Below are 16693 nucleotides of genomic sequence, written 5' to 3' on the forward strand. Positions count from 1 at the left end.
CTTAGTTCAAAAGCTGCAGTACAAGATGCTACTGAACAATGGCTACATGTTTTTTTTGTTTTTTTTATAAATCTAGCCGGTCATGGCACACAAAGGACAGAGTATTAAGCTGATGCCAAATCAGATCTGGAATGAGATCATATCAATAAAGAAAACCGGCTCAAAGAGTCCAGCAACATGCTGGCAAACTGGGAACCAAAATTACACCTTTGAGTTACGGATATTTGGAAAGAGGAGGATTATAAATTATGCTTTGCGCTTCATGCACTGCATCCAATGTCAAAACAAGAACTGATGAAATGTCTGTTTTATGTTAATGTGAAGACTTTATTAAGGCAAATAGCATAACCAAGGAGTTTTTTGCAACTCCTTGATTTACCTCCCAAATTCAACGTTGCTTTGTTTCCTCTGACAGGCATTGTCATGGAAACACATAGGTGTAGAATTACAGTAAAGTGAAGATGAACGCTGTAAGAAGGAGCCAGTCCACCAGACTGTGAAGGGCTGGTATAATTCAGGACCAAACACAGAGCTGCATTATCTCTCTGAGGATGAGACGACTACAGCTACAGTCTTGAAAGTCCTCAGTGTACTTTTGGTCTTTCACATCTTTCTTACAACCACTGTTAGCTTGACCTTAAGTTGTACATAACTGGTATACACTTATCAGACAAGAGCCATTCTCTGTATGGAAGAAATTTGGTGTGTGTGCCTGTTTCCTCAATTGTAAAAGCAAGGAATGGATTCTATTCTTGTCTTTTACACAGATGGGGTGTTAAACATTGATAGTGCTGATGCAGGGAGAAAGTGGGAGAGGGGGGAGACACTACTTTCTTCTCCTTTAGTTTTGATTTGATTACTCTCCAGCATCCAATTTTGTTGAGTGGGAACAGCTGTTAAAATGCAGCTACCATTATGGCAGAGATTCAGAATCTGACATGCATTTATGTCCAAACCAAGTACTATTCAGCCTGTGAGTGGTTGGACAGTTAAAGTGATGACTTTAATCTTTACTTTAAAGGTGCTTACACCTACATCAAACATGGATTCATGTAGGTACTTTCAACCTTTTAATGCATCACCACCCAATTTTAGGGGACTGAAATTAAATAGAAAACATGTAACTATTAAAAATCAAATCATAATCATTGAAATAGTGAACATTTGGTGATGCTCTACCAGGCCTGGCCTGTATACTGGCTCCGTCTGGTCTCGAAGAATTGAAAGACATGTTCAGCTGATTTGAGGGTATTTACATGCTCAATCAAGATGCTAAAAATGCTATGGCTGTGTATTTAGGATCTTTTATCTGCTGCACTGTCCTACATTATGGGACCACATAAAAAAAACTTGACAATTCCTACATTGTTCAACCAATATAGATGTGAAAACCCTAATGTCAGACATCTCATAGTAAATGTTTAATTTCAAATCCAATGTGCTTGAGTACAACCAAAACAATTAAAACATTTCACAGTTATGTCATACAGTCACACATTTAGCTAGTGCAGACTTCTCAAAGCACACCCATACACAAACACACACATACAAACGTACGCGTAGCACACACATCTCATCTGTAAGTAAAATTGTGCATCCAGGAACAAGTAAACTAAATTATTGTATTGGCAGATTTCTACTTCCATTGTATGAAATCTGCCTGTCTAACTATGTCTGCCCAAATGCTCATCACATTCATGTCTCAGCAGATTTGATGACCACACAGTCATGCTTGAAGAACCACAGAGCACTTCCTGGTTGATTCATTGCAGTGTAACTTACAGAGAAAAGTTTCCAGTCTTACCACATGTCATGCATAGCTGCTCCCTTTAGACTAGACTTAGTGCTTTGACTTCTTCACATTAAAAGACATAGTATCAAGCTGCCTGGTATGGTGCTACAAAATAACTTTCAGAGCATGTTGCTTTGTAGGTGTAAAGCCACAAAGTTGATCTCCTGACAAGCTCAACTTTCCATTGCAGGCAGTAAGAAGCTGGCGATTATGCAAAGAATTTTAAGCTGTAGAATGAAAAGGTCTTTTTTTAATAATAAAGGTTTAATGACTTTCAATAATTCATAGGCAAAATGTTTCCCAGTTGCACAGAGTAAAACATTTAAACTACTTTTATGGAATATTATTAACAAATTTATTTAAACAAGAATGATTGAAATTGAATACAAATGAATACAAAATATGTACAATAGAACTTTTTGAATTATAAAACTGCTTATTATATGTAAAATAAAACTCTCTTCTCCACTTCTGGTCCAATTTAGTTCTCTGCACTGGGTTTGGTGCTCAGAGGGAGTTGCTCTGTCCAGAGACTTTGGCCTGACTGCTTTCCTCTTGTAACTTTGCTCCTGCCTATCTTCAGCACCAGTAGTAATATGACCAATAGTGAGCAGATGGCAGTAGCTATCAGAATCCCCATCCAGATAACCGACTTGCATTCTGTCTCAGAGACGGCATTAGCATCTCCTGCAAAGAAGAAGAAAAAGAAACATATTACTTGCTTACACACAAGCATGATTTAACAGGATTTTCAAGCACTGGTATGGGTTGAGAGTTACTACTAATCACATTAAGTTATGCTTACCTTCTGCATAGACATTAACAGTCAAATATCCTGACGTATCCACTGCAACCTTCATCCATCCATGAGACAGAGATGGAAGCCACTCTTCTACCTCACAGAAATACAGGCCACTATCTACAGGACTTGGTTTCAAGACTGTCAGGCTGAACAGGTTGGGCAAAGGGTGGCCAAATCTTAGTTGATCACCCTTCCTAAATCTGTCTTGTAGGGTGGAGTTGCGGTAAGTGGTGAATATGGGGTGTTGTTCAGTCTCTGTCTCTTTCTGCCAAAACCATGTGACCTGGAACTTGGATTCACTGCTGGATTGTTTGCTGATATGACAGGGGATAGTGAAATCCTGGGATCTGCTCACATTCAACTCCTTTATTTCCTTCACAATGGAAAGTTTTTTTTCTGTGAAAGCAAACAGGTAAAAAAGAGATTTGATTTAACTTTATTGAAATGGCAAACCAATCAGTGGGACTTTAAAATAGGGAAGAAGTTGGGGAAAGGAGAAAAAGGGGAGATTAGGCTTTGCAAAGTGCCAAAACACAACACAATTATTCTGTAATACTAAAAGAGCAGAACAAATAGGGCATATAGCAAGAGAAGCAGGGATAGCAAAATGTGTATAAATCCATCAACTCTACTAGAGCAAAACATATTAAAGCACCTTTAGCTTTCTTTTGAAGTGGTTTGAATTTTGCTAAGAACCAGAACAGTACAGTATATCAAAGCCAAATATACACATGCAGACACATATACACACCATCATATAGTAATGGTAATATTAATGTATTACAAATTTCAAATTTTAAGGGAATAGTGCAACATTTTGGGATTATTACTCACACATCAAGTGGCATCAATCTTTTTGCCTAACTCTTGGTAAGAAAGTAAAACAGGCCATGTCAAACTATTCTTTCAAACACCAAGATCTAAATGATGTTATCATACCTGCAACATTAACAGTCAGCACGATTGGGCCAGCGCTGTCTGAGGCCTTTTGTTGCCAGTGACCTTCATGATCCAGCTGGTATTGTTCCACCTGGCACTGGTAGGTCCCACCATCACCAACATGCGCCCTCTGAATACCCAGGTAGAAGCTGCCCTGAGTGGGTCTGAAAAGACGAAGCCGCCCCTGCAGGCCACTGAGCTCCTGGTTCTCTGGATAACTTAGCAGGCCCGTGTGGTCAAACTGCACCAGGGCATTTGTAGCGGAAGAATCATGTCCATTGTAGAGCCAAGTAACATTGTAGAAAAAAGAACTGGATGCACCTGAGATGATGTTACACTTGAGCTCCACCTCATCTCCCTCCTTGACAGTCAACTGCTGCTCTTTCTTGTCTAAACTCAGGTCATTGGCTGGAGAATAAGCATGGGTGGGGGAAAAGAAAACTTTGTCAATGAAGAACTTAGAATTTTGTCAAAGTAGACTACAAAGGATTTTAGCACTAAAAGTAGCTCTTAAATCTAAAAGAAGTTAGAGGCTTTTCTGGAGGACTATTAAGTCATTCAAATGCTGCTTAAGTGCACATAAATACAGTACATCACATTTTTCCAACTGAGCCCCTGCTACTTAAAATCAGTGAGAAAGGAAAGGACAAATAGATAAATATGGAAATCTCTCATTTGAAATAAGCACAATTTGAACAGTTTGAACTTTGGCAGAGCATAGTATGCTCATGTTGGGCCTCATCTCTTATAGTAAGAAGCTTGTTGAGAAATAAGCTTTTAGGGTCATGACAATTGTGTGGGCTACATGTTGCTTACTGAACTCTGGAGACATTTTCAGTGAGCTATTTAACACAAACTTACCAGGCTCAATAACTGTTAACTCAGTAGTTTTGGACACTGGTGAGAAGTGATACCATTCACCATGAGGATCTTGCTGCCACTCCACCACCTCACATACGTATAAGCCATTGTCTGAGATCATAGCCTGACGAATACGGAACTCAAAACTTGGCCCCTTAGTGCGCCTCATGCTGATTCGCTGTCTGTGGCTCAGCGGTACCTGGGGTCCAAAAGTTACTAGGGCATCCTGGTCCGAGCTCACAATGGTCTTATTTTCTGCCTGTTGCTGGAGCAGCCAGGTGATGGCATAGCGAGAGGATGCAGAGGGTTCTGAGATAACTGAGCATTTCATTTCTATCTCAGTGTTAATATTTCCTATCAAGGCAGGGGTGATGGAAAGATGGAGTTTGCTCTCTAGTAGAGGGAAAAAAAGTGAAGTCATATATGGTTAGAACTTAGAGAATTAGAATGCACCGGGTACCTTTCATCAAAAATTGCTTCAAAGATGGCATGCAGCCTTACAAATTTCAGCAATACCTGGGTTCTGCACCAAAACAGCCAACGGGTTGGATGGAGGCAGCTTCTTGTGTACATTCTCGAAGAAGACAGACACCCTACACTGGTAGATTCCTTCCTCCCTATGGCTCGCACCGTTAATGAGCAGATAGTAAATGACTTCATTTTGTTTGTTTTCTACTTTCAGCTGGTAGCGGTGCTGTTCTCCGGACCAGCTGATGGCACCATCAGAGTACAGTGTAAGGATGTTATCTAGGGTTAAGGCATCACGCTGCAGGCTCCAAGTCAGTGTTACTGGCATTCGTGGCCCTTTGATCCGGCACATCAACTGCACATTTTCTCCCACAGTCACTACGTTGTTGCGACTTATCAGATGCACTTTCACAAACGAATCTGTGACACAAATCCAAAATAGTTAGCAGTGGTGAGTAAAAAAAGCAGAAGTTGGTGAGCATACTACGACGGTGCGATCAGTGTTCAAAATAAAAAAAAACATACGAGTCAATGACATTTCCTCTCTCTCTTTTCTCAATGTTTCCCGCTTTGGACTCATTTCTCAATATTGTTTTCTTGTTAAAAACAAGAAAATATGTTTACAGTGTATATATATATATACACACACAGTATTTCATTATGTCAACATACTTGTCTGACAAAAAAAGTTAGAAGCTGTCTTTTTCGAGAAAATCAATTTGTTATATGCAAGCATATGCAGTGATGCACTCCAAACTCTATACTTCAGTGCCATTTCAAGAGATGCATGTTGACAAAACTGAAAGTCTATAGCACTGGAAGACAACCCTACTCTATCTATTACAGTCTACAGCAAAAGTATTGGACAGAGAAAAAAACATTGTAAATATTGGCAAACACTGACCAATGTTTTCCAATAGCAGTTTCAACTAAGTTTGTTGAAAATGTTTTTAGAGAGAGCTCAGACCATATATGTGCTAAGAGGAACCTGCTGTGTAAATATGCAGATTTCATCATTTATATGTACTGTATTGAATAATTTGTACTACACAGACAAATGAAGAAATATCTTACCTGTTGGAGCCACTGTCACAGTAGCAGTCTTTGACTGGCTGTTGGTCTTGCTATTGATTTTCCATTCAGACACAGCACACTGGTAGACACCCGAATCAGAAGGACTGACCTTATCAAGCTCTAAAGTAAATGTGTCAGTCGCTGGACGTGTTGCCTTTACTTTGCGACTCATGAACTCCCCCGCTTTCTCTAGAACACCCTCCTGACTTAGACTGATGACACTGTTGAACTTGGCCATTGATGTGGATGTTGATTTGCGTTGCCAGGTGACAGATAGCTGGCCATTGACCCCACGCACTTTACAGGTGAGCTTCAGCCCTTCACCTTCGTTAATGCTCACAGAGTTTTGCATTTCAACTGAGAGGCCACTTTCTGTAATGAGACAAGGCAACTGACAGATGAGCAGATGACAGATGAGCCTCCATTTCAAAAGATAAAATTAAGAAGATAAAACTTAAAATCCAGGGTAAGTAAAACAGGTAAGCAAATCAAACCCTGAGTAAGTGTCTGTATGTCTCATTCAATTTGGGCTCACCTGTGGCTGAGATGCTGACCAGCTGGGACTTGGAGTCCTGGGATGCTCCCTGTAAAAAGCCACCATCCTGCCCTCTGTCGTGATGCCATGCTCTACAGAAAAACTCTCCTTGGTCCTCGGTTCTGACAGGCTGCAATATGAGATGGTAATCTCTGTCCCCAATCCGGGCTGCCCGGAGCTCTCCTTCTTTAACTCGCCCACTGTACTCGGGCCCCACAGACAGAATGCCTGTAGGGCCAATGCGGGCCAACTCAACACTTTCCCTGAGCCAGGCTAAGGAGAAGAACCTTTGTTGAAGGTTCTGGGCGTCTACACTACAGAACAGCGACAACTCCTGTCCCTCCTGCAGTGTTGACGACTGTGCAGAGATTCTCACCACCAGAGACGATGTGTCTGGCACCACCTCTGCTCGAGACAAAAAAAGAAACACAGTGAGACAAAAACAGAAACACATCCTGTCAGAAGCCACAACAACTGCTTAGGAGGAAGGAAGAAAAAAATCAATGAAATGATAGCTGCTTCTAACCTCTGGCTTTGACGTTTACGAAAGTTTCCTCTGCATCCTTCTGTGCGATATTGTACCAGGAGTGGTCAGGATCTTGGATCCACTCCTGAGCCTGGCAGTAGATCCTGCCTTGGTCCGACAGCTCCAGCTGAGCCATGTTTAGCTTGTACATGGCCTCTCCCATTTTATCTAACCTTATGAGTCCAGCTTGGTAACGCTCTTCAAACCCCGGGCCTGGGATCAGTGTAAAATCTCTATCCAGAGAAATGATAGGCTGAGCGTTGTCCTCACCGTCTTTATGGAGAAACCAGGCAAGAGACAGATGGGTGTGCTGGACGGTGTTGCTGGAGGCTTGGCATGTTAAAGTGAGAGCATCACCCTCATAATAGCTCAGTGAGGTGGAGGCAGGAGAGGAAACACTGAGGGAGTTGTCAATCACTATGGCACCACAACACAAACAGAGAAAAGGACATGAAAGTCAAACATAATTGCCATTTCTTTTCAATACATTGATGCAGTTACATTGAAAAGTAAGTCTAAAATCTTAAAAGTAGAACAGTGACTGATTACCTTTCACTGTTGTCTTAGCGCTGTAGGTTCCATCATAAACAAGTTGTTGGTTGATTACACTACAGTCATACTCCCCTTCATCCACTTTCTCTAGTCTTTGTATCTCAAAGAAGACTGAGTTTGGAGTCACATGTTTCAAATTAATGCCCCCGCTCCTCACACGTTGTGTATATATGGCATAGCCAAACTCTTGGTCATTGGTGCTGATGATGTTAATCTCAAATTTTGGATTTTCAGGCTTCTTAATACGGAATTCAAATTCTTTTCTAGAGATAGCACTGGCAAAGCCACTCACATTGCAGGAGATAGAGAGCGGAGAGCCCACCACGCGATACAGTGGCCCAGCCTGTGCTTCAGTGTGCACTCGGGCTTCTCCTGTGTGAAGCACAGATAAAACACAGATGTTGAAGTCAGTTAAACATTGCAACTATAGTGTTGATCATGTTTAATAAAAGGTGCTAGACTCCAGAGTCCAACCTTTATTTTAGTATTGCAAGGTATGTAAAGCAAAGCCTTCAAATTGCTTTGCACATACAGTATATAGTGGGAAGAATGTATTCATTGTAAGTATCAAACGAATACCTACAAATAGTGGACATGTCTCTTACAGGACATTTATATTACCCAAAAGAAAAGAGGAAATTATTGCTGCTTTTTCAGCTTCATGGTTTGTCTACATCAATTACATTGTTATTTTAAAATGCATTAACATAAGTAAATTATGAATAATTGAATTCAACCACAGAAACCATTGTATATGCATTACATTCAATACATTAAAAAACAAAGTAGTGGCCAAAAACACAGTATTTTAGATGTATCACATAAATTTAGCTTACCATGTATTAGTGGTTGTTATTATTTCTCACTGTAGTGTATATTCAAGATGGACATAATGACAGACAGAAAAACTGTTTCACCTAAATTGCACTTAACACTAAGTTTCTTCTTGGCTCAACTTCCTCCTTACTTTGAATTGACTTTATTTCCTCTTCTTCTTTTTTTAACAAGGGTTTAACTAAATGAGCCTAACCTAATTGCCTGAATTCAATGTAATACTTACCACAGTGCAGAAGTAGTCCCAGGCAAAAGAGCAAATTGGCCCTCAAACAAGATTGCAGGGAACACTTCATCCTAAACCTGCCTCAGAAGTAACACAGTGTTCACACCATAGCAGTTGCGACCAAGCTTTTAGTCACTCTCCCTGTTTTGACAGCATGTCTGTGCGCGTACAGACATTACACTAGCACATGCTTCCTGTAGGTACACCGAGAGGAAGTCTGGCATATGTCCTGCATACTGCACACACGGTTGCAGCATACTGTTCTATGTATGTGTAATGTATTACCATTGTCATTTTTGCTGTTTGTGTCAAACATGAGCATGTGAAAGTGATGGAGTGTAATGTACCGCCCGATCTATAACTATGCTGTGATTTGGGTTAGCATGGCCTACATAGGTGGTCGGAACACATCGTCCTAGTTAGGGCGCATATTGGCTACATTACATCGTTTAAATGGACGCCATAATTAAATGTATTACAAAATCAAATAGGGAGAAACTACAGCTTTAACAAAAAGTGCGACGTGCGCTCATTTGACCTCAAACAGCCTACCTGAAATAATGTGAAGTGGCGTGACGTGATGCTCTATTACAGGCAGGTAATGCACTATCCGCATTCTCAAAGTTCCACACCTCTCCATGTCTAAAAGTTTTTGCCTTTAGAACGACCTACACAAACCATGTGCTTATGTTTTATTCCAAAATAAAATATGTGTAACTTCCGGTTTTTCTCAGAGCTCGACAATTCATTGTAATTTTTACAATTAAAAATGTAACAATCTGATCAAACCTTGTTACAATTACATACACTAGTGTCGAGATAAAAGGCCTGCGGTTGAATCGCATTGCTAGGAAATAGCTTGTGTCCAAGCTTGACCTATTCTGGCTAACAGTGAAACAGGAAATAAATTTTGATTCTTTTAGATTTGATGTTTGACGGTGTTGTAGACACATGAGGCAACAGTGCCACTTAGTGGAGAAGATGAAGACATACATTTCTGCTAAAAACTGTGTCTGTCATATTCACATTTTAGCATTATGGCCTAACCTTTTGCTTTGATTGTGTTGCCTGAATAAATGTTTAAACATTTGATGTATTTGAATAAAGGAGATAATCAAAGGTTTGGACATCTCTTTGGTATAGGACAGAAGTGGGTCAAATAGTCAAGGAGAATACTCTTATATTAATAAGTAAAATTACAAATTATTAATTTTAATAGTCTCTTTGTTGTTTTATTTTTCCAGCAATGTCCAGCAAAGAGAGAGAGAGAGAGAGAGAGAGAGAGAGAGAGAGAGAGAGAGAGAGAGAGAGAGAGAGAGTAGGAAGGAATAAGATAATACTTTGTTGATCCCAGAAGGGAAATTACAATGTTACAACCACAAAGAGACAAGCTAAGAGACAAGAAAAACATATAGATAACTATTTTAATTAATTTGATTTAAATAAACGTTAGAGATGTGACATTCAAAATCTTTATATAAAATGCACATTTTAAACAACAGATACCCTGCTCTCCCTGCTGTTTGAAAGGAGGTGTTTGCAAACCAGCCGTCTCAATGCAAGGACTGCTGAGTGCTTGCTGGACAGGTGGCCCATTGTTACCATATGATATATTAATATCCACGATGGAAATGGAAAATAATACCAGGATATAGCAGATAATTTAAAAATACAAAAACAACAACTATATAACATGAGTCTACTATATAGTGATGTAAGTCATACAAAGCAATATAGTGGTAAAGATGTTACTACTACTTACTTAAACACTTTGAGTATGCTACTGATTATATATTTTTGTAGATAGCAAAAAACAAAATCTAAACAGTTTTTCCCAACTGTTCTCAAGCATTTGCTTGGAAAGTTTCACCTATTTAGGCTATATATATATTATATAAAATATTTAATATAATAAAATTTTGAGGGATTAAGGGCCCTTTGGGCCAGGGGCCTTGCCCAGGGACACCTCGTTTGTGGTAACAAGGGAGGGGTAAAAGCTGCTCTTTAACTTTTCCTACCCAGATTCATCCTGCCGGTTTGGGGATCAAACAGGCCACCTTATAATTTTCGCATAAACGTGATCAGTCACGATCAGCACTTAGATGCAAGAATGACAGAGTGATGTCAGTCAACTAAACAAGAAGTGAGCTCATGTTGACAGCACATGTAGACACCCAACAGCAGACAGCATTTAAAAATGATTTCAACATTGAACACTTTAATGACACTTGATACAATGCTATGTGTTATTTGTGGTGTTGTCTTTTTGGAGTCATCTGGTGGTGAAGGCCTGGCGTCTGTGTTTCTGAGAGAAGAGGAAAATTGGGTAATTTAGGGGGGAAATTTACTCAGCACAAAAAGAGGAAGTGTCTAGTAACAAGTGTTGCTGCACGTATGTTCCTCACAAAACAGAAATAGGAAGTATGAAGAGCACAGGAAAAAACAAATCCACAATTCAAAGCAACACAACTGTCGCAAACTAAACCACAGGGGTCTGTTTTACTAGTGCAGGTGCAACAAAAGTAGCTGCACGCTGTTCTTCCGCGTTTCTAAAGAGCTTAGTGAAAAAGATGAGTGAGTCACTGGAGAGGACTACAGACTGTCCCTTGCCGCTTTCTGCTGATGACTCCAACCCGGACGAGGAGAAAGACAGCCTGACAGGCTCCAGTGAGTTATGTTGGGAAGATGGAGGTCTGCCTATGGAGCTGCAGAGAGGGATGGAGACCCTACGAGTAAACAAAGAACTGACTGATGTGGTTCTGTGTGTTCAGGGACATGACTTCCTTTGCCATAGAGCCATACTCGCTGCTGCCAGTCAATACTTCAGGTAAAACAAATCCAGTATTGTCTAACTCCAATGTATTGACACTGCTGATTGTGCTGAATGTTTTTGTTTTCTTTTCTGTGTAGGGCCATGTTTTGCAGTGGTCTGAAGGAGAGTAATGAGGAGCGTGTGAAAATAAATGGGTTGGACAGTGGGACGATGCAGTCTCTCCTGGAGTATACCTACACCAGCCGTGCCCTCCTAACCCACTCAAATGTCCAGAGAATACTAGAGGCTGCCAGTCAATTTCAGGTAAAATAGCAATTACTTACCATAAAACTTAAAGAAGACACTCAATTTGCTTACTTTGCATATCACTCACCTGTCACACAGAGCGTTTCTTTGTAAATATTGAGCCCTTTATCAGCAGCAATCACATTTGTAAAGTAAAGATAAAAAAGTTCAACAGAATGCGAATTGTAATTGTCAAAGAAGCAGATTTTTAATTTCATGTTCAATTCAATTTCAATTTTATTTTATATATATAGCGCCAAATTACAACAACAGTTATCCCATTGCGCTTTTCATAAAAGAGCAGGTTCTCTAAAAGACCGTACTCTCTGATGTTATTTACAGAAACACAACAACATGTCTTTTACATAAATCATTGACTCCAAAAACGTAACCCTTAACCAAGCATTTTATGAGATCTCTAACATCAACCACAAAAGAAACACATTTTTATTTAAGCACATTTTTGACTCGATCAAGTTTGGTGTGAAAGGGATCTATCAGAGGACATTCATCAGTTTCCTTTTACACAAGTGTGACCACATGCATGGTCATATGATTCTCCACTGGAAGTAAAAACACGGAACAGCCAGGAATTAGAGTCATGGCATTTAATCCCAACTGCAACAGTTTACTTTTTATACAATATAGTTGATATTGATAACATTTTAATTTAGCGTGATTGATGTATTATTAGTCAGTTGGGACACATGGTGCATGGCAGAAGACTCTATGATACAGAAACAGCAGCAAAAAACATTTTTATTTACTTTTAGAAAGAGAGGTTCTGTTACATTGATGATGATTTTTATCACCACTGTAACCCTGCTGCAGTGTAAAACTAAGTTTAAAATCTTCAAATTGTCCTGTTTAGACACCATTCCCCCCATTTACTGACAAACATCTTATTAATTAAGAAATGAGTGAAAGAGGGAAGTGAAAGTTGCCCAGTTGTTTACACTCAGGATCAGTTTTCCATACAGGCCTAAATTAACTACACAGCTGTGCCGGACAAGGGGGAGGCAGGGGTTTGTGTTCCTATACTTCTATTTTTGTGACAAACAACTTGAGTTTTTTTTGAAAATAAAAGAAAGAAAGAAAATGGATGTTTTAGGGTTAGGATTTATTATAGGATTGAGGTTAGAATTACAGATTAGGATTTAGGGGACAGTTTGAGGATTTGTTTTTAATAAAAATGACTTTATTTATGTATAAAAAATATTGCTAAGAAATGCTTTTTTAGTAAAAACGGACAGAGTAAACCACAAAATTGCTAAAATTATTAGATTGCAAGGAAAAATGTAAAAATAGAACACAATAAAACAGTAATTTTTTGTAATGTCCTCTTGTCCAGTTTAGTTTTGCTTAGTTTTGAAATTCTAGCATGGCTTATCAGTCTTAGAAACGTAGCTTTATCCGCTTATCACTGACAATATTGAGAAATTCTGGTTGTGTACACCACAGAGCTTTCACAATTTTTATCTTAAAGTGCTCATATTATGCACATTTTCAGGTTGATAATTGTATTTAGATGTTATATCAGAATGGGTTTACTTGGTTTAATTTCCAAAATCACCATATTTTTGTTGTACTGCACATTGCTTCAGCGCCTCTTTTCACCCTATGTGTTGAGCTCTCTGTTTTAGCTACAGAGTGAGAATCACACTTCTATTCAATCTTTGTTCGGAGTCACACATGCGCATTAGCTTCTTCCAAATGTTACCCGGTGATTCAACAGTGTCAGCAATGACACTTCAGTGGTGTTTCCTCTGTTGTGGTCCCTTCAATCTGCAGCTTCTGTAGGACTACTAGCCAGTCAGAAGCAGAGTATGAAGGCATGCCACGCTAGCAGCTAAGCGAGCATTATAACATGTTGCAAAGTAACGCACTTTCTTCATGGAAATAAAGGCTGGACTACAATAGAGCTGTTTGGAGCAGTTTGTGAACAGCGTTTCCTGGTGGACTTTGGGCTTTTTCACTTTGTAAACCTGTAATGTGTACAAAAAAAATATATAACACTATAAAGGAAAGGGGAAAAGTCAAAAAGCATAATATGAGCACTTACAGAAAAGTGATAATAATGCCTTTACTGGCCTTGTCTGTTGTAGTTCTTGCGTGTGGTGGATGCATGTTCTGGCTTCCTGAGCAAGTCACTGCAGCTGGAGAGTTGCATTGGGATCCTGAATCTTGCTGAAAACCATGCCTTGCCGGCCTTGAAGACCGTGGCCCAGGATTACATTGTGACTAAGTTCTCCCAGGTAGTCCAGCAGCCGGACTTCCTGGACCTGCCGGCAGAGTCTCTGGAGGCTGTCCTTCAGAGGGACGATCTTGATGTGAAGTGTGAGGAGTGTGTTTTTGAAGCTCTCATGCGCTGGGTGAGAGCCCGGCAAGATGAACACTATCCTTCACTAGCCAGGTTGCTCTCACATGTGCGACTGCCATTGTTGGGCCTGCATCTTTTTAGAAAAGTGAATCAATGGGTTGATTTGCCCCTGGGATGGCTTTTTCCCTTTTCTCCAAGAAGGGGCCCCCATCTATCCCCTTTTCTGGGAGTGGGGTCAGTAAAAGGAAAAACCACAATTTTAAATTTTTTTAACAAAAAAAAGATTTTTTTTTTGGGAAACACACTTTGGGGCCACCATTTGGAAAAAAAATCTAAAAGGGGTTTTCCCTATTTTTAAAAAACCCATTGATTAAATAATAATAAAAACCCAAACATTTGTGAAAAATAAAGCTGTATTTCTTGTTTTATCGTTTAAAAATTTTATTTAACCGGGGTTTTTAAAGGGGGGTCCCCTTTAACAAACCAAAACCCCCTGGGGCGGGGATTTCAATCAGAGGGTTTTTTTTAAACATTGGGGGCTGGGACCAAAAAATGAACGCTTAATTTCCCCTGCCCCCTGTTTTGGGACCCCCCCCAAAACGCAGCAGGCCCGGAGGTTGCCCCCTGCCCAAACACGAGTGGGGAGAAACCCAAAACCGGAAATGGGTTTGGGTTTTTCTGCTCCCCTTCCGCAAGAACGTACATTTCTGGGGGAGAGGGAAAAAAGTATTTAGGTTTTTATAGAAAGGTTTGGTTTTCGCAATGGGGTTTTCCCAAAAATACCCTACCGTGGGAGGGGAAAGTTAAAGTTTTTCCCGTCTTTCCCGATTATTTTTTTTGCCAAATTATTGGGTTTTTTTTTTTTCCCTTTTATTTTTCTTCACTTCTCATGTAACAGGTTTTTAAAGGGCAAGTTTCTTTTTTTTTTTTTTTTTAAATATAAGTTTTTGTAATCAAACAAAACCCCCTGTAAAAATCGGGAAAAAAACCAAAAGGACAAATGACCTCCTCTTTCTTTTTCTTGTTTGGGTTTTTGGGTTTCCAAATCAGGAAATGACCCCCGGCTATGGTTACTTTTTAAATGTTCAAAACCCCCCACGGGGAAGTTTCAGAGATCAATCTGGGGTTTTTTTAAAAAACCCTTCCCTTTCTAACGATTTAGTGACACAAAACTGCGGGGGGGGGGGATAAAAGTATCTCAGCAGGGTTTACGTTTTTTTTGAAAGCCCTATTGTTTTCAGGAGGTAAAAAGACCCAGCAGATTTTGGAAGTATAATGGTTTCCCTGGACAATTATCCGATCGAACCCTACAAATGGGCGCTGGAGACACAATAGGGGAGGTTTAAGGGGGAAAATGTACGTACGGGGCGGGGTTTTTATTTGGGAATCCCGAGACCCCGATATGGGCCCCCCCCCCCTATGATCCCCTTCACAATCGCTGGGGACAGGTAACCCTACAAAAAAGTCATGTCCCGGGGTGCTCCCAAAATTTCATTTAAATTTTTAAGTTGAATTTTTTTTTATTTAAATTTAAAATGTTCACAATTTATTCCGGTTCACACCATTTTTACTGTAGGTGTTTAAAAACTTTGGGCTCCATTAAATTTTACTGCTTTTAAAAAAATCCTCCCTAAACCCCCCAAAAATTTTCTTTTATGCCCGGGTTTTGGGGGTACTCCTCCCTATTAAAGGCCCTTTTTGGGTGTTTTTTTTTAGGGGACACCCTCTTTCAGTGGTGTGAGCTCCTTTGCTGCTGCAAACTTTGCCAAAAGGATTTTATGTATTGGGGGGGCCCAAAGGAAAGTTGGCAAATGAAGGTTTTAGTCTGGGGAAACCCGGGCAGACGCTGGAACACGGGCCCCATTCCCTCGAAACCCCCAAATGCACTAATGCTGTCACATTCAAGAACTGCATCTATGTAGTTGGTAAGTTGGGATGGGGGCTTGGGGGGCCAAAACTGGGTATTTTGACCCTTTTCAAATTATTTTTACTGCATCTTTAACGTTTTTTCCCCAATAAGGAAAAATTTTACTCTTTCTCCCATTTATTTTAAAACCTTAAAATTTGGCCAAATTCACAGATTAAATTTTTACATACAACAGACCAAAACCTTTTCTTTTAAAAAGTAAATGTGATGTTATTAAGTAATTATGAAATTACCCAAAAATTTTAATAAACCAATAAAACCCCAATTTTTAAAATTCACAGGGGACATTTTTATGTTTTAAAAAATTTTTTATTATAAGTATCTTTTACCAAATTACTTTTCAATGATTTTTTTTGTAAAGGAGTTAAATCTCATTTTAAAAGTATCACTTTTTTAAATAAAAATCTAAATTTTCCCCACCACTGTAATTTTTTTGCTTTGAATTTGAAATATGGTTTTTTATTGTTGTCCTAAAAAAAAGTTTTTCACTGTTTCATTCCCCCAAGGGCCCCCAAAGTTTGGAAAAAGTAGTGGTAAAAAAAAAAAAACACCAATCTTAAGTAAAGATTGCTAGCATTAAAATGGCACATCTGAAAAAATTTCCCCAAAAAAAGCAACTAAAAAAAAAAAAAAATAAAACATATATTTTTTTGAAGTATGTGATCCTCTAGTCTGGGTTTATTTACAATTTTTTATGATTTATTTGCTTTTTTCCCCGGTGGGGCCTGCATGCCCAGTTTCTGCTACTCACCTCTGTCAACCCCCTGGGGCCCTTTTAC

The 16693-nt window shown here is 39.4% G+C and overlaps 2 protein-coding genes across 4 annotated transcripts; one reads left to right on the forward strand and one right to left on the reverse strand.

Annotated features, from left to right (window-relative positions):
* Positions 1-1395: 1395 nt before the first annotated feature.
* LOC116697927 (immunoglobulin superfamily member 3) lies at positions 1396-9507 on the reverse strand. 3 transcript variants are annotated; one of them, XM_032529558.1, is made up of 11 exons: positions 9413-9507; positions 8610-8686; positions 7547-7921; positions 6998-7414; positions 6472-6876; positions 5937-6308; positions 4911-5282; positions 4395-4787; positions 3534-3941; positions 2598-2990; positions 1396-2479 (listed from the first exon to the last, which is right to left on the reverse strand). In XM_032529558.1, coding segments are annotated over exons 1-11 (3420 nt in total). In that variant the 5' UTR covers positions 9415-9507; the 3' UTR covers positions 1396-2273. The 3 variants fall into 3 exon arrangements, with proteins under 3 accessions (XP_032385449.1, XP_032385451.1, XP_032385450.1); XM_032529560.1 differs by lacking the exon at positions 9413-9507 and adding an exon at positions 9162-9297; XM_032529559.1 differs by lacking the exon at positions 9413-9507 and having other exon boundaries at positions 8610-8931.
* A 1409-nt stretch (positions 9508-10916) lies between these two features.
* LOC116698396 (kelch-like protein 6) lies at positions 10917-15044 on the forward strand. Its single transcript, XM_032530324.1, has 4 exons — positions 10917-11436; positions 11520-11685; positions 13773-14221; positions 15038-15044. The coding sequence occupies exons 1-4, from the start codon at positions 11180-11182 to the stop codon at positions 15042-15044; spliced, it is 879 nt and encodes a 292-aa protein (XP_032386215.1). The 5' UTR covers positions 10917-11179.
* The last annotated feature ends 1649 nt before the right edge of the window (positions 15045-16693 follow it).

The sequence above is a fragment of the Etheostoma spectabile genome, chromosome 11 (assembly GCF_008692095.1).
Source record: "Etheostoma spectabile isolate EspeVRDwgs_2016 chromosome 11, UIUC_Espe_1.0, whole genome shotgun sequence".
Taxonomy (NCBI): Eukaryota; Metazoa; Chordata; class Actinopteri; order Perciformes; family Percidae; genus Etheostoma; species Etheostoma spectabile.

Coding starts and splice junctions, on each gene's coding strand:
- LOC116697927 (XM_032529558.1), bottom strand. Junction 6,309..6,471: donor GGTCAGCATCTCAGCCACAG/GTGAGCCCAAAT, acceptor GTCTCATTACAG/AAAGTGGCCTCTCAGTTGAA. Junction 5,283..5,936: donor TGTGACAGTGGCTCCAACAG/GTAAGATATTTC, acceptor TTTGTGTCACAG/ATTCGTTTGTGAAAGTGCAT.
- LOC116698396 (XM_032530324.1), top strand. CDS start 11,180: ATGAGTGAGTCACTGGAGAGGACTACAGACTGTCCCTTGCCGCTTTCT. Junction 11,437..11,519: donor GCTGCCAGTCAATACTTCAG/GTAAAACAAATC, acceptor TTTTCTGTGTAG/GGCCATGTTTTGCAGTGGTC. Junction 11,686..13,772: donor AGGCTGCCAGTCAATTTCAG/GTAAAATAGCAA, acceptor TGTCTGTTGTAG/TTCTTGCGTGTGGTGGATGC.